The 22,655-nt window shown below is 48.8% G+C and overlaps 1 protein-coding gene across 1 annotated transcript in view; it reads right to left on the reverse strand.

Moving 5' to 3' along the window:
• The window catches only part of alk (ALK receptor tyrosine kinase), a 580,497-nt gene that overhangs the window by 336,100 nt on the left and 221,742 nt on the right, over positions 1 to 22,655 (reverse strand). Inside the window, exon 2 of the mRNA XM_056296340.1 lies at positions 17,802 to 17,912. Within this exon, the coding sequence (XP_056152315.1) occupies positions 17,802 to 17,912 (111 nt within the window). The remainder of the gene's footprint in view (positions 1 to 17,801; positions 17,913 to 22,655) is intronic.

Consider the following 22,655-nt stretch of genomic DNA (forward strand, 5'->3'; position numbering starts at 1 on the left):
CCACAACTCCCCCGTTTAGTTGTATTTGTCTACAGGCCAGTATTTCCCGCTCCAATACGGCGGAAACGTTGACCTATGATCCAGCGGCCAATGGGGTGTCTATTCTCATGCCTAAAAAAATAAATAAAATAAAATAAAAAAATACTAATCTCTGATCTTGTGGCTCCACAGGAGCACAAATCACGTTTGCTCCACATTTCACTGAGATATATGGTGCAAAAGTGAGTGTGCAGAACTTGTCATTGTGAGCAACAAAAAAAAAACAACACACACACAAAAAAAAAAAAACAGCATTTGAGACTTTTCGCGGAAGATGAAAGCAGTTGTAGCTATTGACTTGTGCTTGAAAGATATCTACGGAAAAAAATGTATTTGTGAGAAAATATTCTATGGGTGTGCAACTCTCGTTGCATGAATTCCATACTGATTTGACTATGAATTCACATTTTTTGATACGGGTGTGTGAATGAATGAAAAGGCTCCAAGGACAAAAGGCATGAGAATAGAAGGTAAATCAGTAAAACACACAATTTATATATGTAACGAAAGTCTTTCAGACAGGCAAACCAATGATATGAGAGACATCACAAAAGGCACCACAAGTATTTAAAAAGATGATTTTAAAAGCATATTGATTCTGTGGGTCTGAGTTTCCAGGTGTGTTGTTGAAGATTCATGGCCTCTGAGGATGAAAGCCTGGGCACTTGAAGCCTTTCAGGGTCAGAAGAATCCCGTCTGGGGATTTGAGCTGTGCATTGTGCATGACGAGATTATAGAGTATAGATTGACTATTGAAAACGGTTCTATTCTCTCACGTCTTTTCTCTTGCGCTGAATGACATCCTCTCCTTTCACTTCTGTGTGTGAATGGTGTGATGTGAATCTCCCTTGTGTGCATGTGCAGTCTGTCCTCCTCATCCCCCTCATCACGTTCTTTTTATATATCTTATAGAGCCATATAATTTTGTTATCCTTTTTCAACGTTATATCCTTCTCTCACTCACATGTGTGACTAATGTTGGTTTTTTTTGGGGGGGGGGGGGTTCTACATGGTGATGATGGTCGCGTGGCTCGGGTCCTGGGCTGTTCTAGTGGTGTCTGGACAATGCTTGGCATCCTCCTCATCATATTCTAACTCTATTTTATAAATTCCGTAATACCCTCTCAATGTTGTATTCTGTAAATTTTGTAAACACAACATCCATTGCACGTTGGGAGAGAGATCCCTCCTCTGTTGCTCTCCCTGAGATTTCTTCCTATTTTTTCTCCCATGAACGATTTTTTTTTTTTTTACGGAGCTGTCCTTTATCCAATGTGAGGATCTAAGGACAGGCGGTTGTTTTGTTGTAAAGCCCACTGAGGCCAATTTGCAATTTGTGATATTGGGCTATACAAATAGAACTGACTTGACTTGACAGTGGATCACAGGGAGTTGAGACATCTGCAATAACCCAGCCAATGAGGATGCCTTCTTAGTGCCAACCCCAAGCCTGGATAAATGGGGAGGGTTGTGTCAGGGAGGGCAACTGGCATAAAACCTTTGCCAAATCAAATATGCAGATCATAAGTCAGATTTCCATACCGGATTGGCCGAGGCCCGGGTTACCAACAACCAACACCGGTAGCCGGCAGGGTACCGGTGGAAACTATCCTACTTTTTTGGGCAAAAGAGAAAGAGAGGGGGAAGGCATGTCCAGAGGCAGCGGGAGAGGAGAAAGGGTAGGCATGTGGAGGTGAGAGTTGGAACTTTGAATGTTGGCACTATGACTAGTAAAAGGAGAGAGCTGGCTGATATGATGGAGAGAGGGACGGTAGATATACTGTGTGCAAGAGACCAGGTGGAAGGGGAATAAGGCCAGGAGCATCAGAGGTGGGTTCAAACTCTTCTACCATGGTGCGAATGGGAGGAGAAATGGGTAGGGGTAATCCTGAAGGAAGAGTATGTCAAGAGTGTGTTGGAGGTGAAGAGAGTGTTGGACAGAGTGATGAGTATGAAGCTCGAAATCGAGGGTGTGATGATGATTGTTATCAGTGCCCATACTCCACAAGTTGGGTGTGAGATGGAAGAGAAAGAAGCATTCTGGAATGAGTTGGATGAAGTGGTAGAGAGTGTGCCCAAGGAGGAAGGAGTGGTGATTGAAGCAGACTTCAATGGGCATGTTGGTGAAGAGAACAGAGGTGAGGAGGGGGTGGGTGATTGGCAGGTATATGATGCCAAGGAGAGGAATGTAGAGGAACAGATGGTGGAGGATTTTGTGAAAAGGATGGAAATGGCTGTGGTGAATACACATTTCAAGAAGCGGGAGGAACACAGGGTGATGTATAAGAGTGGAGGAAGGTACACACAAGTGGACTATATCTTATGCAGGGTGATGTATAAGAGCGGAGGAAAGGTGCACACAAGTGGACTATAGCTTATGCTGGAGGCATGATCTGAAATTGTATTGGAGACTGCAAGGTGGTGACAGGGGAGACTGTACCTAGGCAGCATCGGATGGTGGTCTGTAGTATGACACTGGAGATCAAGAAGAGGAAGAGAGTGAAGGAAAAGCCAATGATCAAATGGTGGAAGATGAAGAAGGAAAACTGTTGTGCAGAATTCAGGGAGGAATTAAAACAGGCACTTTGTGGTAGTGAAGAGTTACCAGATGGCTGGGCAACCACTGCAGAAATAGCAACGGGGGCAGCTAGGAAGGTACTTGTGTCATCTGGACAGAGGAAGGAAGACAAGGAGACTTGGTGATGGAATGAGGAATTACAGCAAAGTATATGGAGGAAGAGGTCAACAAAGAAGAAGTGGGATAGTCAGAGAGATGAAGTATAGAGGAATACAAGGAGATGCAGCAAAAAGCGAAGACAAAGGTGGTGAAGTCAAAGAAGAAGGAATGAGAGGTTTGAAACTAAGGAAGGAGAAAAGGACTTGCACCAATTGGCTAGATAGAAGGGACCGAGCTGGGAAGGATGTACAGCAGGTTAGGGCGATCAAGGATAGAGATGGAAATGTGCTGACAAGCAAGGACAGTGTATTGAGAAAGTGGAAGGAGTACTGTGATGGGCTGATGATGAAGAAAACGACAGAGAGAGAGAGAGAGAGAGAGAGAGAGAGAGAGAGAGAGAGAGAGAGAGAGAGAGAGAGAGAGATTGAGGGAGAGAGAACATTGGATGATGTGAGGATAGTGCATCAGAAAGTGTGATGGATTAGCAAGGAGGAAGTGAGGGCAGCTATGGAGAGAATGAAGAGTAGAAAGGCAGTTGGTCCTGATGACATACCTGTGGAAGCATGGAGATGTTTAGGAGAGATGGCAGTGGAGTTTTTAACAAGACTGTTTAACACAATCTTGGAAAGCTAGAGGATGCCTGAGGAGTGGAGAAGAAGCATACTGGTACCGATTTTCAAGAATAAGGGTGATGTGCAGAGCTGTAGCAACTACAGTGGTATGAAGTTGATCAACAACAGCATGAAGACATGGGAAAGAGTAATAGAAGCTAGGTTAAGAGGAGAGGTGACGATTAGCGAGCAGCAATATGGTTTCATGGTACGAAAGAGCACCACAGATGCGATGTTTGCTTTGAGAATCTTGATGGAGAAGTATAGAGGAGGCCAGAAAGAGTTGCATTGTGTCTTTGTAGATTTAGAGAAAGCATACAACAGGGTGCTGAGAGAAGAGGTGTGGTAATGTATGAGGAAGTCGGGAGTTGCAGATTAGTATGTAGGAGTGGTGCAGGATATGTATGAGGGCAGTGTGTCAATGGTGAGGTGTGCAGTTGGAATGACAGATGGGTTCAAGGTATAAGAGGGATTACATCAAGGATCGGCTCTGAGCTCTTTCTTGTTTGCAATGGTGTTGGACAGGTGGATGGGACGAGATCAGGCAGGAATCTCTGTGGACTATGATGTCCACAAGATGACATTTTGATCTGTAATGAGAGTAGGCTGCAGGTTGAGGAGAGCCTGGAGAGGTGGAGGAATGCACTGGAGAAAAGAGTGAAAAAAAGTCAGTCGGAGCAAGACGGAATACAGATGCATGAATAAGAGGGGGAACAGTGGAATGGTGAGGACGCAAGGAGTAGAGGTGATGAAGGCGAATGAGTTAAAATACTTGGGGTTCAACTGTTCAAAGTAACAGGGAGTGCGGAAGGGAGGTGAAGAAGAGAGTGCAGGCAGGGTGGAGTGGGTGGAGAAGAGTGTCAGGAGTGATTTGCGACAGAAGGGTACCAGCAAGAGTTAAAGGGAAGTCTGTGAATGTTCTCATTCATCAAGGTCATGGTTATCCAAAGGAGTTGAATCGCTTGATTCAACTCCTTTGGAGTTAAAGGGAAGGTTTACAAGATGATTGTGAGACCAGCTATGTTATATGGTTTGGAGACAGTGGCACTGATGAAAAGACAGGAAGCGGAGCTGGAGGTGGCAGAGATGAAGATGCTAAGATTTTGTTGGGAGTGACGAAGAAGGACAGGATTAGGAACAAGTATATAAGAGGGACAGCTCAGGTTGGGCGGTTTGGAGACAAAGCAAGAGAGGCAAGATTGAGATGGCTTGGACATGTGTGGAGGAGAGATGCTGGCTATATTGGGAGAATATGGAACTGCCAGGGAAGAGGAGAAGAGGAAGGCCAAAGAGGAGGTTTATGAATGTGGTGAGGGAGGAAAAGCAGGTAGCTGGTGTGACAGAGGAAGATGCACAGGAAGCGATGCAAACGGATGATTTGCTGTGGTGACCCCTAACGGGAGAAGCCAAAAGTAGTAGTAGTAGTAGATTGGATCACAGGGAGTTGAGACGTCTGCACTAACAACTTCTTTTTTTTTTTACAACTTTATTAATCCCCATGGGGAAATGATGCTTTACATTTAACCCATGCTAGCAGTGTAGCTAGGAGCAGTGGGCAGGTGCCGTGCAGTGCCAATGGACCAACTCCAGTTCGTCTTAACATGCCTCGGTCAGGGGTACAGACAGGAGTATTAACCCTCACATACATGTCTTTTTTATGGTGGGAGGAAACCGGCGCACCCAGACAAAACCTACTGGAGATACGGGGAGAACATTCAACAACTCCACACAGAGGACGACCTGGGAGGATCCCCAAGGTTGGATGACCCAGGAGTTCGAACCCAGGACCTTCTTGCTGTGAGGGAACAACGCTAACTACTGGGCCACCATGCCGCCCATCTTTGGTCCTATATGTGCTTTTAAACCAGCTAGTAAAAAGTTCAATGCTAACACCTAACCAGCAATGTGAAGTCTGGAGTGATGCCATTATGTCTGTTTGTACCACTTTTAACAACACAAAGACAATCTTTCACGATTCTCCCTGTAAATGCAAAGGAAAGCCCATTTCAGCAAATTTTCTTTAGGATGCTAGAATTAAAAAAAATGTATTGAGTAATGTGTTAACTTCCTTTTTGAATCCATTAATAATACTGATTCCCCCCCCCCCGCCTGCTTAAAACAGGTGCTGTCAGTCACACCACTGAACATTTGGTCGATCCTGACAATCTGCAATCAGTACACTTTTTAAACTCCGAAAACATACTTCTTTTGTCAAACTAATGTTATAAAATAACCATTGATACTATATTAAATACCCAACATTCTTCAAAAATGCTTTTTTCCACCAATTAAAAATTTAACCATCTGGGGCGTCCGGGTAGCGTAGCAGTCTATTCCATTGCCTACCAACATGGGGCTCGCCGGTTCGAATCCCTGTGTCACCTCCGGCTTGGTCGGGCGTCCCTACAGACACAATTGGCCATGTCTGCGAGTGGGAAGCCGGATGTGGGTCTGTGTCCTGGTTGCTGCACTAGCACCTCCTCTGGTCAGTCGGGACGCCTGTTCGGGGGCAGGGGGGACTGGCGAGGGAATAGCACGATCCTCCCACGCGCTATGTCCCCCCTGGCAAAACTCCTCACTGTCAGGTGAAGAGAAGCGGCTGGCGACTCCACATGTATCGGAGGAGGCATGTGGTAGTCTGCAGCCCTCCCCGGATCGACAGAGGGGTGGAGCAGCGACCGGGATGGCTCACAGCTCGGAAAAGGGGGGGGGGGGGGAGTGATGCAACTCTCTCTCCTAATGTCACAGCAGATGTTTTCAGGTGGTTTTGATAAGGTTGGCGGTTATTTGCATTATTTTCAGATTGGCTGAGACATGGTGAGTCACTATGACTAACAGTCACTATTACTGCCCGAGAGCCATCATTACAAATGTCTTTAAATGCAGGTAGCAGTCTAACCATTAAATCTGGCTGTTATCACTACAGATAAGGAGCATATTTTTGTAATAATGTCCATTGCTTGCAAAGATACTTAAGGCCATTTCCTTTTTTTAAATCAAGTCAACACCTCTAATCAAAATAGTCCCCATAAGCAGCGGGGAAGACGTCGATCCAAAAGATCTGATTTCTTTTTCTACAATTGCCGCTGCATTACAGGTCAGCTGTTCTGGACCCAGTAATTGGCCATGTAATTTCTTCAGCGTCATTATTCCAAGTACATCATAATGATGTACGGTGAATAATGTGCGATTATTATGCCATTGTTACTTCCTTTTCCTGGATTCGTCTTAATCTACGCTCCTGTTAGCCATACTCAACAGGTTCTGGGCCTACAACAGGCGATAATGAAAGGTGACCTATGAATACTAACGCCACGAAATGACGACCAGCGGGCTTGCAGCCGTAAAGCATCCGGGGGCCTGCATGCGTATGCTAATTTGCCGAGAACATTTATAGGTTGTAAATTTGGAGGACTGAAAAAAGCCAATTATTTTCTCTTTCTTTTTATGTCATGATAAGAAACGGGGGAATCGTAAAGCTCATCTGGTGTGGGGAACCAATTAAATGTGAAAAAATCCACTGAAAACGAAAGGTGAAATGGCTGGTGGGAATAAAACCGTAACCTTATTGACTCAAGGCTTGCGTGAGGATGTTAGTGCGCTTGTGTTAGATCGACTTAAAACACTTAAAGAGGATGTGTGTGTATGTGTGTGTGTGTGTGTGGAGGCACGGTGTCCCAGTGGCTAGCGCTGTCGCCTCACAGCAAGAAGATCCCGGGTTCGAACCCCGGGGTCGTCCAACCTTGGGGGTCATCCCGGGTCAACCTGTGTGTGGAGTTTGCATGTTCTCCCCGTGTCTGCGGTGGGTTTTCTCCAGGTGCTCCGGGTTTCTCCCACCATGAAAAAGACATGCATGTTAGGGCGTCTGGGGGGCGTGGCGGTCTATGCTGTTGCCTAACAACACGGGGATCGCCGGTTCGGATCCCCATGTTACCTCCGGCTTGGTCGGGCATCCCTACAGACACAATTGGCTGTGTCTGCGGGTGAGAGGCCGGATGTGGGTATGTGTCCTGGCCGCTGCACTAGCGCCTCCTCTGGTCGGTCAGGGCCTCTGTTCGGGGCAGGGGGGAGGGGGGAACGGGGGGAATAGCATGATCCTCCCACATGCTATGTCCCCCTGGTGAAACTCCTCACTGTCAGGTGAAAAGAAGCGGCTGGCTACTCCACATGTATGGGAGGAGACATGTGGTAGTCTGCAGCCCTCCCTGGATCGGCAGAAGGGGTGGAGCAGCGACCGGGACGACTCGGAAAACAGGGTAATTGGCCATGTACAATTTGGGAGAAAAAGGGACAAGGCCTAAAAAAAAAAAAAGAAGAAGAAGAAGAAAAAGACATGCATGTCAGGGATAATACTCCGGTCTGTGCCCCTGCCCAAGGCCATGGGAAAACAACTGGAGTTGGCGTGTGGGCGCTGCACGGCGGCTGCCCACTGCTCCTAGCTACACAGTGAGGATGGGTTAAATGCAGCAGGGAAAGAATCCCCCCCCCCCCCACAGGGATTACTAAAGTGCACACATGCCCAACATCACCTCCTGCATTAAAGATGGCCACTTAGAAGGTCAACAAATTGGAGATCAGGATGCAAAAACTCAGGTTGTAAATGTGGCTAATTCTGAATTGGCGCCAGTATAAAGCAAGGTCGGTACACACACAACTTATCAATGCGGTTGTTTGCTATAAGCAGAAACAGAGGGTCACTGTAAACGACCACGGCGTGTGATGCTGCCAGTACACGCTGTAATGTATTAGCACGGGGGCCGTGAATGGGAACCACTCCATCGTGGAGCGACTAGCCAAAGCCAAGTCCTCCCGTAATTAACGAGGGCCTTCACGGGGCTACCGCTGGATCCGACTGTGTTAACAAGGGTGTGTGATCGGTTAATGAGCCTATCGCGACACCGCAACCCCGACCTCATCCATCACACACGGCAGAGGCCTGAGTGATGTGTCACGTTCCACCGCTGAAGGTCATTTGGATCCGATCTCGCCACTGCCATCTTGGATCGTCTATATAAATGAACCTGTCAATTTGCGGCAGCGCAGACAGACACATGCTTACGCACTTTGAGAATAAAATAGAAAAAAGACAGCGTGGATTTACACTCGAGTGCTTTTGACATCATGTAAATCACATGTGGCCGTGTGAGCCGCGGTGCGGATCCGGTGTGAAATATGTGGGGGGCGAATTCCCACGGGCGACGCTTTAACTGGGATGATAAATATGTTTATTCCATGATTACAATGGGCCTGCTTGTGGCGTGATCTTATTTATGTTTCCATTCAACTCTTTTACGGCCTGGAAATTTCCAGGGGTAAATTCAATCGCCCGCCAGCGACTCGCAGCCACGCTGTGGAGCGCACACAGCCGGCGGACGGGCGAACGGACGAGCGGCAAGCGGCGGCGACGGACGGGGTGAAAAGCAGTGTGGCGGACTGAGCGGAGGCACACGGCTCAGACGCCGGGTTCAGGAAACAGTCACGGACACACATCCTCTCCTCACTGCTGCTGTTCTCCCCCAGACGGGTCTGATGTCAGTCAGCGCCGCTCTCCTTCTGTAACCGCGGCAACAGAAACGTGTTTTCGGTTTTGTCCTGCGTTTACTCACAGCTGTGGTGTGTGTGTTTGTTTGTGCGTGTGTGTGTGTTCATTCGTGCACGCGTGTGTGTTTGTTCGTGTTCATGTGTTGTATGTGTGTGTGTTTGTGCGTGTGTGTTGGTTTGTGTGTTCATGTGTTCATTCGTGCACACGTGTGTTCATGTGTGTTTGTGTATGTGTGCGCTGGTTTGTGTTCGTGTGTGCGTGTGTTCATTCGTGTGTGTGTTTGTGCGTGTGTGTTTGTGTGTTCATGTGTTCATTCGTGCACGCGTGTGTTCATGTGTTTGTGCATGTGTGCGCTGGTTTGTGTTCATGTGTTGTATGTGTGTGTGTGTGTTTGTGCGTGTGTGTTGGTTTGTGTTCATGTGTTCATTCGTGCACGCGTGTGTTCATGTGTGTTTGGGCATGTGTGTGCTGGTTTGTGTGTTCGTGTGTGTTCATTCGTGCACGCGTGTGGTCATGTGTGTTTGTGCATGTGTGCGCTGGTTTGTGTTCGTGTGTGTGTTCATTCGTGTGCGCGTGTGTTCATGTGTGTTTGTGCGTGTTGGTTTGTGTGTTCATGTGCGTGTTTGTTCGTGTTCGCGTGTGTGTTTGTTTGTGCGTGCGTGTGTTGGTTTGTGTGTTCATGTGTGTGCATGTTTTCTGTTTTGTCCTGGGTTTACTCATGGCTGTGTGCGTGTGTGTTCGTGTGTGTGCATGTTTGTGTTTGTGTCTCTGTGTGTGTGCATGTGTGCATGTTCGTGTGTGTGTGCATGTCTGTGTGTTTGACTGTGTATGTTCGTGTGTGTTTGTGTGTGCATATTTGAGTGTGTGCGTGTTCGTGTGTGCGGTTGTGTGTGTGCATGTTTTTGTGTGTGTGTGTGCGTGTGTGTGTGTGTGTGTGTGTGTGCAGGGAGGTTGGGCTGGGAAATACAAATGTGACGGTTTGCTAGTTTACTGAAAAAAGGAGGAGGAGGAGGAGGGTGGGAGGAGAAAGGGAGGGTGGGAGGAGAAAGGGAGGGCGGATGGCATTGCTGAGGACGTGGGAGGAGAAAGGGAGGGTGGGAGGAGAAAGGGAGGGTGGGAGGAGAAAGGGAGGGCGGATGGCATTGCTGAGGACGTGGGAGGAGAAAGGGAGGGTGGGAGGAGAAAGGGAGGGTGGGAGGAGAAAGGGAGGGCGGATGGCATTGCTGAGGACGTGGGAGGAGAAAGGGAGGGTGGGAGGAGAAAGGGAGGGCGGATGGCATTGCTGAGGACGTGGGAGGAGAAAGGGAGGGTGGGAGGAGAAAGGGAGGGTGGGAGGAGAAAGGGAGGGTGGGAGGAGAAAGGGAGGGCGGATGGCATTGCTGAGGACGTGGGAGGAGTGATTTGTCAGTGAGCTGACCAGACTGTGCAGGACGGGTTGTGAATGCGGGGCACATCAGGGAACACGGAGGGAATGTCAGCTTTCCACCTCCTCCGCGAACCTCCCCTCCCCTCCGTCTCGGCCATGATCTCCATGTTGCACCACTACAGCGGCAGCGCGCCGCAGACGTTGAGGAGGATTTCATCACCACAAACTCCACCTGCAGGAGGCAGGCTGGGCTTTCTGACACGCGCTGGCGTGGCTTATTCACCGGTAGGGATGTCCATGACTGGACGTATCAAGGCTTCTCATTGAGCCCAGTTTCAGGAGGTCTGACCGCCTGTCTTAGCGGGTCTGCGGCTGGTCCAAGAAAAGTGAACGGATGCGTCGCTGTTGTTCAACAGACAAAACAGTCTGTTAAACAGAATAATGTCCACGCAGTGACATCACTACCAGGGACCACCGGGATAGGGCGGCCGCCTTGTGTCAAAATACCCAAAAAGAAAAAGCTGAATGTGTTTTGGACACATCTTTAAGTGATTGTCGGCAGCCATACCAACGTGTACCCTGGTTCTGCCGAATGACCGAAGCTAAGCAGGTGAGGGCTTGGCTACGACTTAGATGGGAGACCTCCCAGGAAAACTGAGTTGCTGCTGGAAGGGGTGTTGGTGGGCCAGTAGTGGGCAGTCTTCCCTCTGGTCCGAATAATAACAACAAATATCAAATCCCAATGCCCCAGTACAGTGACGGGGACACTGTGCTGTAGGAGATGCCGTCCTTCGGATGAGACGTTAAACCGAGGTCCTGACTCACTGTGGTCATTAAAGATCCCGTGGCACTTATCGCCAAGAGTAAGGGGTTCCCCGGTGCCCTGGCAACATTCCCAACCTGGCTCTCTCCATCTGGCCACCTAATCATCCCCCCAGCACATGCAAACTCCGCACAAAGGACGACCCGGTATGACCCCCCCAAGGTTGGAGTACCCCGGGGCTTGAACCCAGGTCCTTCTTGTTGTGAGGCGACTGCGCTAACCACTGCGCCACCATACTGCCACTATAATTATCATTATTAAAAATGATTGAAGCCATTGTTTAACGGCGGCGGCACGGTGGTGCAGTGGTTAGCGCGGTCGCCTCACAGCAAGAAGGTCCTGGGTTCGAGCCCCGGGGTAGTCCAACCCTGGAGGTCATCTCAGGTCGTCCTCTGTGTAGAGTTTGCATGTTCTCCCCGTGTCTTTGTGGGTTTCCTCCGGGGGCTCCGGTTTCCTCCCACAGTCCAAAGACATGTAGGTCAGGTGACTCGGCTGTACTAAATTGTCCCTAGGTATGAACGTGTGCGTTTGTGTGTGTGTGTCGGCCCCGTGTGACGGCCTGGCGGCCTGTCCAGGGTGTCTCCCCGCCTGCCGCCCAATGACTGCCAGGATAGTCTCCAGCATCCCCGCGACCCTGAGAGCAGGGTAAGTGGTTCGGATAACGGACGGATGGATGTTTAACTGCGTGCTGCCTGTTGACGACGCCAACTGCTAAAGTAATCTGTTAATTTGGTATTGGGGCAGACAGCACGGAGACGCTGTATCTTGTGCCACCATAAGCAGCCAAAGTTACAAATACACCGACGGATGCTGTCAAATCTGCCTCATTGGAATTCAGAGCTCCCATCCCGACTGTGCCACTCTCCCCCCACCTCAGTAAAGTACACATAATCGACAATGATGATAATGAAAACTCAGTTCCCTCACAAACATAAACACATTGCACATTATCCCGGCACCCCCCCCCCCGCCCCCACCTCCCCGGCCCAAAGCATTCCCCCGACTCCCTCGAACCTCTCCGTCGTCCCACCGAACATTACCGTTAGTCAACACTGTAATACTTGGCGGGTGTTTTTTCAGAAGCCGAAAAGGACCACATGTGCAAACATTGGGGGTTTTCCTCGTTTGATGCCGTCGCCGTGTCCTCGTTTCTGTCCCCGGAATTCCGAGCACATGACTGAACCGGTAACGACTCTTCTCAGTTACAACCGGTCCGAATGGGAGTGGAGTCAGTGCAGGCATTGCACGGTGGACAGTATTAAAAAGGCCGCAAATGCGCTGCTCGAGGGTCGGGCCCTCTCAGGCCTGCGGCGTTGCCGTTATCTTTTTTTACGCCCCACAATCCCGCTTTTGCAATTGTGCTTCATTCCGCTGCCGATTCTCATCACACAGGAGCGGCGCGACCAGCTGAGCGGGGCAGATGTTCTATTGTGGGGCACAACATCTCCTCAAGTGGCTAGCATCCATTTGAGTGCATGAGTTACAGCTGGCAGCCACAGCTGAACGGAGGACAATTCATCCCGGTTCCAGAGAATGGGGCTGGAGAGAGAGAGAGAGAGAGAGAGAGAGAGAGAGAGAGAGAGAGAGAGAGAGAGAGAGAGCGAGAGCGATGGTGCAGAGGGGGAAGCTTTGTTACATAGACTATGGCAACAGACTGCCCCGCTGCAATTCCCTGTGGGTAGATGGGCAGGATGGGAGGGGGGGGGCAGATTGGTGTGCTCTGCCATCGCCGTCCACCACCAACAAACAGCAGGGGAGGATGCGACTTGCGGGTGCAGCAAATGGAAACGAGGGGGTTGGCACGTGTCACGTCCAGTAGCCGACGGTGAGACGAATGAAACGATAGCGGGGGGGGGGGGGGGCAGTATATAGCGGCAGCAGGTGGCTGGTTTCCAGTCAGCCTGAGCTGGCCTGTGGGGCCGTGCCAGCACCTAGCAGATGCTGTGGCGACGGCTCAGATCCATCACTGTGTAGCCTATAGCCATTTCCACCATCGCCCGTTTATTTATTTATTTTACCCCCCCTCCCTCCCCCGTGCCTCTGCCAAACCCCGCCTATGCTCAAAAAACATCGCACCGCCACCACTTTGTCCACGGGCCGCCAACCAGACACCAGCACAAGTGTGGCGTCTTTGATTTGTCGTGATCCCTTCCCCGGCACGATGACACGCGCCCCAAACGTGGTCAAGCCAACATCCATCTGCACACACCTGCCCTTACAGCACCCACACCACCACGCGCACACGGCCGAAAATATGGAAATATAAAGGGTCATGGGAACACCACATTGTCAATAGTTAAAATCGGGGTATTCGGTTTACTCTTGCAGCCCTCATTGTGAGAGGGACGCCAGTTGTTGTGGAACATTTCACTGCGTTTCGGGGCAGTTACGCATTTGCAGTCATTAGCACTTGATTTGTCTTCCTCTCGTCTCGAGTCTCGTCGGCGTGCTCCATGATTCATTCGGAGCCGTTATCGTCGCCTGTGCTTTTTACCGCCCAGATGCGACCCTTTCTGTTCTAGTCAGCGACGTATGCGTTCACCGGCCTCTGCCGCCGGCGAGAAAACCTTCCAATTTTCCCCTTCTCAGGTGCTCCGTTGGTAGGGAAGCAAGGCGGGCCTCACTGTTGAAAGAAACTGCTTGCAAGGGATAGCAAAAGATGTGCCCGTAGCCTTGTGTGCCCTTGTATGTGTGCCCGTGTGTGTGTGTGTGTGTGTGTGATGATTTGATTTATTTAAAATCAAACGGACAACCCACCGTCCCACTGACACCAATTACTGTTACCTCTACCATGGGTAGCTGAGACAAGGACCAGCGGTCGGGGGTGTGTTTCATAAACAGTCAGGCAACAGTTTGGCGCTAGCAGCGCGCTGAATTTTCACTTACAAGATGACCTTCCACCCTTGGAGAGGATCCCAGTGGGGTAGGGGGACAAAACACCATGCTGGAGCTGTCCTGTCCGAGTGATTTGAATGGGCTTCGGAGGCCAAGGTGACATGGGCGCACACATGCATACTGATGGGCTTAAGGCGAGTCTTGCCTCATCCCCCCCCCCCCCCGTCTCTCCATTTCCACTTCTCTTTTCCTTGCAACAGGTATGCCAACTTGATCTGACATCAAACGGCTGAAACGGAGCCCGGCCTTTCATGATTTCCTGACATTTCACCGCGTGGGCTCCACCTCCTTTGTATCCGCTTGTATGCCATAATGTGCGTGAGGCGGATCCCCGGAGGAGGGGCCCTTGGCATCGGTCGCTGGGTAAAGCGGGGAATTTAAGAGACGTGTTACGATCATGTATGACAAATGCCAAATGTGGGCACTCCGTCGCAGCAAACAGCGTCGCAGTGAAACTGAACCTGCAGGCAGAATTCCCTACCGGCATAACAACCGGTACTCTGTCGGCGTCTCAGACCATTATGAGGACCATTAGCGAAGACACACTGTGGAACGGGACTGAAAGAAAACGTACTAACTGTGTACAGCTGCACGAGGAGCTGGATTTGGGTTGGTGAACTGTGACAGTATCCAATCGACTTAAACAGCAACCATCTGCAAGTGGCTTAGAATAAATAGAGTTTTGACATTATGATATTACCTTTTCCCCTGTGTATGGAGCATATTAAAAGAGGAAAAAAAATTCAATACTGAAGTCGTGTGTTCTACTTGACTGGGTCCACATCCAATTTTCGTTGACGCTGAACTCTAGTGCAGAACAACGGCAAGCGCAAGACTCCATCCTTTCTGGGAAGCTGCGGCTAGATACAGACGAGCACGGCTGTAATCTTGCGTGTTCGGTTACAAGAAAATGACTTCATAATGCCCGGATAACTCAAAATAAGATTAGACATTTAATTAACTTCAATCGATTTGGCTCTACTATCTAATCTAGTCATTGGTCACTCTTTCAAAAACACATACATGTATATTTACTCTAGCATCTACTACTACTACTACTACTTTTGGCTGCTCCCATTAGGGGGCGCCAGAGCGGATCATCCGTTTCCATCTCTTCCTGTCCTCTGCATCTTCCTCTGTCACACCAGCCACCTGCATGTCCTCCCTCACCACATCCATAAACCTCCTCTTTGGCCTTCCTCTTTTCCTCTTCCCTGGCAGCTCCATATTCAGCATCCTTCTCCCAACATACCCAGCATCTCTCCTCCACACATGTCCAAGCCATCTCAGTCTTGCCTCTCTTGCTTTGTCTCCAAACCGTCCAACCTGAGCTGCCCCTCTAATATACTCGTTCCTAATCCTGTCCTTCTTCATCACTCCCAGTGAAAATCTTAGCATCTTCAACTCTGCCACCTCCACCTCCTGTCTTTTGGCCAGGGCCACTGTCTCCAAACCATACAACATAGCTGGTCTCACAACCATCTTGTAAACCTTCCCTTTAACTCTTGCTGGCACCTTTCTGTTGCAAATCACTCCTGACACTCTTCTCCACCCACTCCACCCTGCCTGCACTCTCTTCTCCACCTCTCTCCTGCACTACCCATAACTTTGCACAGTATTTAAACTCATACGCCTTCGTCACCTCTACTCCTTGCATCCTCACTATCCCACAGTCCTCCCTCTCATTCACACATATGTATTCCATCTTGCTCCTACTGACTTTCATTCCTCTTCTCTCCAGTGCATACCTCCACCTCTCCAGGCTCTCCTCCACCTGCACCCTACTCTCGCTACAGATCCACAAACATCATCTTCCATGGAGACTCCTGCCTGATCTTGTCCGTCAACCTGTCCATCAGCATTGCAAACAAGAAAGGGCTCAGAGCCGATCCTTGATGTTATCCCACCTCCACCTTGAACCCATCGGTCTTTCCAACCACCCCCCCCCTCACACTTCCTTCATACATATCCTGCACCAATCCTACATACTAATCTGCAACTCCTGACTTCCTCATACAATACCACACCTCCTCTCTCGGCACCCTGTCGTATGCTTTCTCTAAATCCAAAGACACAATGTAACTCCTATATCCATTTCTGCATTTATTTATTTACTATATTTATTTACTCCTATATTTATTCTAGCATAATCAGACAAATTACATCCATCTTTATTATATTTTTGACTTTTGATCTAGATTTATGTTTGCCTTTAACAATTTATCTCTATTTGAAGACAATTTTAGTAACATTTCTGACCATGTATTGTCTAGGGATATTGAGAATGACCTGATAATAGATAAAGATTATTAGCATTTGACAAAATAATTCACGTGTTAATCAAATACCTAATGTATCACCCATGCTGATGCAACATAAAGTGCCGTCACAGCTGAAATAAAGTCCAACTAAATTAAGTGGAGCTTATTTTAATGCAGCACCAGATAGCTTCTTGGATTTTGGCAGCATCTTTTAGGTCAACTTATTTTAATTCACAGCGTAGCAGCAAGACACGTACATTTATTCACAAGCTGGAGCTCAAAACAGCAGGAGCTACGTCCACAGATGGGGCAAAGTAAAATCGCTGTACTTGTGTGTGTACTGTAGAGCAACCCCTGTATTCACAGGGAGGCTTTGTGCCTGGTGGCAGACATCACAAATAGTGAAAGCAAAGCTTTTTATAGGGATCCGAGCTGAACCGCGACTGTGCCGTTCTCCCATAGCCGGCGACTTTGAATTTTAGAAAAGTGCTATATAAGTTTAGTTTATTATTGTTATTATTATTAAAAAAAGTTCCCGTGATGAAAATCACCTAGACCGAAGTGTCTGGTTGTTTCACTTCACCAGACTAAAAGACTAGGATGAACATGAAATGTGGGTCCCAATCACTACAAAGCAAAAAAGTTTTCTGGGGGACGTCAGGGTAGCCTAACAGTCTGCTCTGTTGCCTACCAACAAAGGGATTGGCAGTTCAAATCCCCATGTCACCTCCGGCTTGGTCGGGCATCCCTACAGACACAGTTGGCTGTGTCTGTGGGTGAGAAACCGGATGTGGGTATGTGTCCTGGTCGCTGCACTAGTGCCTCCTCTGGTCAGTCAGGGCGCCTGTTCAGGGGGGAGAGGGAACTGGGGGGAATAGCGTGATCCTCCCAAGTGCTACGTCCCCCTGGTGAAACTCCCCACTGTCAGGTGAAAAGAAGCGGCTGGCGACTCTACATGTATCAGAGAAGGCGTGTGGAAGTCTGCAGCCCTCCCTGGATCGGCAGAGGGGGTGGAGCAGCAACCGGGGAAGGCTCAGAAGAGTGGAGTAATTGGCCGGATACAATTGGGGAGAAAAAGGGGTAAACCCCCCAAAATATATATATATATATATATATATATATATATATATATATATATATATATATATATATATATATATGTGTGTATATAAAAACTATGATGAACATGCAATGTGGGTCCAATCACTACAAAGCAAAAAAAAGTTTGCTGGTGCTGCTTTTAGGTGCATCATCACCAGCGAGGGTATCAGCTGGTCATCTCACAACCAAAAGGTAAGGGTAAGAAGCTAACCGATATAAAAGGAGAAAACATATATACAGAAGTATAAAATATGATTATAGTAATAGGCTTTCAGGGTAGGTGAATCTGCAGGCTTTCAACCTTGTGAATGCACAGGGCCGGTGAGGTTGGGGGGGTGGAGGGCGAGTGAGACAGAGACGTTTATGCGTGCTGATGGAGAGCTGACGTCAAGCGTCATGCTCAATCAGGTGCCGGGCGTCTCTTTGGCACGGGGGCGCCGGGGGCCTGTCTGTTTATCTGAGGGGGGCTGACAATGTGCAACTCACCTGATGCGGGCATCGACTCCTCGGGGAAACGCAGCTCATCCTCGGCCACCCAGGAGAAGTTCCAGTAACCTCTCGGGATGCCGGCTGCAGTCCGGCCCGCCAATGGCTCGCCTGCAAAAAAAAACAAAAAAAAACACGTCAGCATCTTAACATCACAAAATCAAACAAAACAGAATTGCCAGTGTGCTAAACTTTGAAAAAGACAAAAATGGTAGGCGGGACAAATAAACTCCGTCACTGAAGTGTTTGAGAACTTAATTGAGTAATGATTTGTTCCCAGCTGTGTTAATTCATGCCGGCCAGTAGCAATCGATTTGGTGTCAACATGTCCGCTCTGTGCACCCCCGTTATTAGGGCAGGCCAGCCCAATGTTATTCATCTGCCCCACATGCTTGATATTTGTTTTCCTTTATTTGCATATGTCCTTTAGCTGTCTTTCAACAGCGTCTTCAGTGTGTCCAAGTCAGGCTCCACCAGCTTTAAGTTTGCTCATAGACATTGGTCTTACGTGGCACACAACCCCACATCCCCATGCAAAGCTCTCCCCGTATCGGCCATCCGGGTAGTGTAGCGGGTCTATTCCGTTGCCTACCAACACGGGGATCGGCGGTTCGAATCCCCGTGTTACCTCCGGCTTGGTAGGGCGTCTCAACAGACACAATTGGCCGTGTCTGCGGGTGGGAAGCCGGAGGTGGGTATGTGTCCTGGTCACTGCACTAGCGCCTCCTCTGCTCAGTTGGGGTACCTGCTCGAGCGAGGGGGCGGGGGGGGGCCGGAGGAATAGCATGATCCTCCCACACGCTACGTCCCCCTGGTGAAACTGCTGTCAGGTGAAAAGGAGCAGCTGGCGACTCCACATGTATCAGAGGAGGCATGTGGTAGTCTGCAGCCCTCCCTGGATCAGCAGAGGGGGTGGAGCAGAGATTAGGACGGCTCGGAAGAGTGGGGTAATTGGCCGGATACAATTGGGGAGAAAAAGGGGGGGGGGGGGACACTCTCCCTGTACAGTTAAAGTACAGTATTACCCACCAGTGCATTTTTCTTAGTGCAACAAAGCACCGACCTTACTGCTACTGCAGACAAACTGCTGTGAAGACTTAATGGTTTCACAGCTTACTTCAGGGGCGTATCTAAGGAAAAGAAATGAGGGCCCATATGATTTGATTATTGGATATCAATACACCGCATTAACAACCTACAGGCAGTTTACTCTGATATTGTTTGACTTCTTCCTCACCTTCCAAACACAGACCGGCTAATTAATGCAGAATCGAACCGTATAATGTTGTAAAAAAAACAACAAAAAAAAAAACAATATTCACCTTCTTCCTTTCTCTCCCTCTCTCTCCCCACATCCAGCCAAGGGTGACTAGGAGACAGTCTCAGACCGACACAATGTCGCCTCTGAGGGAGGCCGCCGCATACATTTTTGCAGAAATTTCAAACAGACTTTAAAAAAGAGATTAATCATAAACTTTTGACGGTCCCTAAACATGTAAGAAGCCACATTCTGGCTAACTTGGTCAAAGGATGCATCCCTTCCATCGCTGAATACCCCGAAATGATGGCAAACAAAGGCAACAACTGAAGTCGGACTAACCACAGTAAATGGACTGCATCTGCTATACAGCACTTTTCAAGGCTACCGACCAGTCAAAGTGCTTTACTGCGTTTGCCTCACATTCTTTGTTTTTGCCCCCCGCCTTTTTTCCCCCCCCAGTTGCACTTGGCCAATTACCCTATTTTTCCGAGCCGTCCCGGTCACTACCCCACCCTCTCTGCCGATCTGGGGAGGGCTGCAGACTACCACATGCTTCCTTCCGATACATGTGGAGTCGCCAGCCGCCTCTTTTCACCTGACAGTGAGGAGTTTCGCCAGCGGGACGTAGCGCGTGGGAAGATCATGACCAGAGGAGGCGCTAGTGCAGCGACCAGGACACATACCCACATCTGGCTTCCCACCTGCAGACACGGCCAACTGTGTCGGTAGGGACGCCCGACCAAGCCGGAGGTAACACAGGGGATTCGTACCATCGATCCCCGTGTTGGTAGGCGACGGAATAGACCGCTACGCTACCCGGACGCCCGTATGCCTCACATTCACCCATTCACACACACAAACACACACACGCACACACAGATGGTGGAGGCTGACATGCAATGTGCCAACCTGCTCATCAGGGGCAGTTCGGTGTTCAGCATCTTCCTCGAGGACGCTTCGACACGCTCTCTGCAGGAGCCAAGGATCGAACCAGCGACCTTCTGATTACAATACCACCCGCTCTACCTCCTGAGCCATGCCGCCCCAAAGGGTCTTGCTCAGTAACATAATTTCTGTCATCTGACCCTGCCCTCAGTCCCAGCTTAGACATTAAGTAGAACCCTAAATAACAATATCAACAGCATTCAACACGCAGGATAGGCTACCAGCCTACCTTGCGCATCTGTTCTCATCACATGGGAGTATGACCTCTACAGTCTTTCACACTGTTAGGTAAATGAATGTACCCGATTCTGAACGACGTTGGAAAAAAAAATCATAATTTCAATATTTTTTGTTTTTTGACAAGCAGCTTTTAACCGTCAACGCTCCATCTGCAAAGCCTTTATCACACCAGCGATGCTGAGGGTGAAGTCAGAGGACGAAATAAGCCAGTTGTCCAAGTAGTCATTAAATCAGACTAAATTATTATTATTATTTATTTGATTTTTTTCCCCCTTTGTTCTCCCCTGTTGTACTTGGCCAATTACCCCACTCTTCCGAGCCGTCCCGGTCGCTGCTCCACCCCCCCCCCCTTGCAGATCCGGGGAGGGCTGCAGACTACCACACGCCTCCTCCGATACATGTGGAGTCGCCAGCCACCTCTTTTCACCTGACAGTGAGGAGTTTCACCAGGGGGATGTAGCGCGTGGGAGGATCACGCTATTCCCCCCAGTCCCCCCCCCAAACAGGTGCCCCGACCGACCAGAGGAGGCGCTAGTGCAGCGACCAGGACACGTACCCACATCCGGCTTCCCACCCGCAGAAACGGCTTATTGTGTCTGTAGGGACTTCCAACCAAGCCGGAGGCAACCGGGTTGGACCTGTGTATATTGTGGTGTTGGCTCTGAAAAGACGCATTGCTCGGCCCTAAGTCCACGTACACAACTCTAATTCTAACAACACAACACAAACACAGATAGTACAACCACAAATGCAGCACAGATCAAGGCCATGAGCAATACAATAACTGCATGGAGCGGTTCTGGATTCTGCACCGTACTACTCAAGGGCTCCTCAACAGGGGCTTGGTTTTGTCCCTCTTTTATTCCATTATCAATAATCTGAAATGCAATGCAGCCCAGCATCGTTCACTGTCAATAGGGTCTGCATAATAACCATCACCTCCATCCCTGTACAACACTCACTGCTCAACGCGTAAATACGCCCGATCCTTGACAACGGCTAACGGCGGACCAATTGTTGGTTATCAGCAGGCTAACGGCGGACCAATTGTTGGTTATCAGTAGGCTAACGGCGGACCAATTGTTGGTTATCAGTAGGCTAACGGCGGACCAATTGTTGGTTATCAGTATAGGCGATGATCGACTCCAATCCATTTTCCCATTTTTGTCACTATAATGTTCCACTCAAAGTTTATTCGTTATAACAAACACTCCGGGCTCCATGAAATACATTTAATTAGATTTTTCTGCTCAAGTGTGCTGAAGTCTGTGCACACTACCCACAATATACACCACATCCACACATCATACTGTCGCTAAATAGGAACTGAACACACGCCAAAGAAAATCCTATTGTCAGATATCAGACAAGAAGGCTGACACATTTGCTGGACTTTAACATAATATGCAGCCTCGTACAGAGTAGTCCAGCTTTTACGAAATCGATCTCGTGTCTTGACATTACCATCATCACCGTCATCACCACAGTAATCATTTAATTAGAAGGAATTTCGGGAAATTTGAGCCATCCATGTATGTACCCATGTCCTGTTATAAAATGTTATGCACATTCGCATGCAGTACGTGGTACCTGTGTAACCATGTCTAAAATATATGTATTATCTTCATATGTATATTTGTTGAAGCCCTAATAACAGTCTCACAGCTCAGATGGTCCGGCCACGTGAGAAGAATGCCTGACAGCCGCCTACCAAAAGAGGTTTTCTACGGGGGGCTGTGCCAGGGAAAAAGGAAGCGGGGAAGCCAGAAGCTACGCTTCAAAGATGCGCTCAAGCGCCACATGAAGCTCTGCGGGCATAGATGACTCCAGCTGGGAGACAGTGGCCCTGGACAGACAGAGATGGCGCTCCACAGTAAGGCAATCAAGAACAGCTGCTGAACAAAAGAGACAAGAAGCCTATGATGAGGCCCACCATGCAAGACATAACAGACCCGCTCAAACAACATTCGTCTGTGATAAATGTGGACGATATTGTTGCTCTAACGCGGGCCTGACAGCCTACCGGCGTGCTTGCTGAGCTTAAACTGCATCACAGTCATCATCGTTTCAATGGACTGCCGAAGAAGAAGAGAGGTGAACTTGTTCTGTTGTGATTAACATGTATTTGGATATTTGGGGGAGAAATTGTATTTTGATGTACAGGTTGTGACATCAAATCCATCTATCTATTCATCCATCCATCCATGTTCATCTACCACAGGCATGTATGCAAGTAATCTGCTAACATCTGTTTCAGCATCTCTGATATATTCTCTGCACGCACTTTATCGCCTCTTATTTCGCCTGTATAAGTCAAAAATCTGAAGATCGTTGTGTTGTAGTGTTGTTATTCTATGTTAAGTACACTGAGAGAGCCACAAAACTGGAGTCAAATTCCACGCATGTGC

Source organism: Lampris incognitus, chromosome 16 (assembly GCF_029633865.1).
Source record: "Lampris incognitus isolate fLamInc1 chromosome 16, fLamInc1.hap2, whole genome shotgun sequence".
Lineage (NCBI taxonomy): Eukaryota > Metazoa > Chordata > Actinopteri > Lampriformes > Lampridae > Lampris > Lampris incognitus.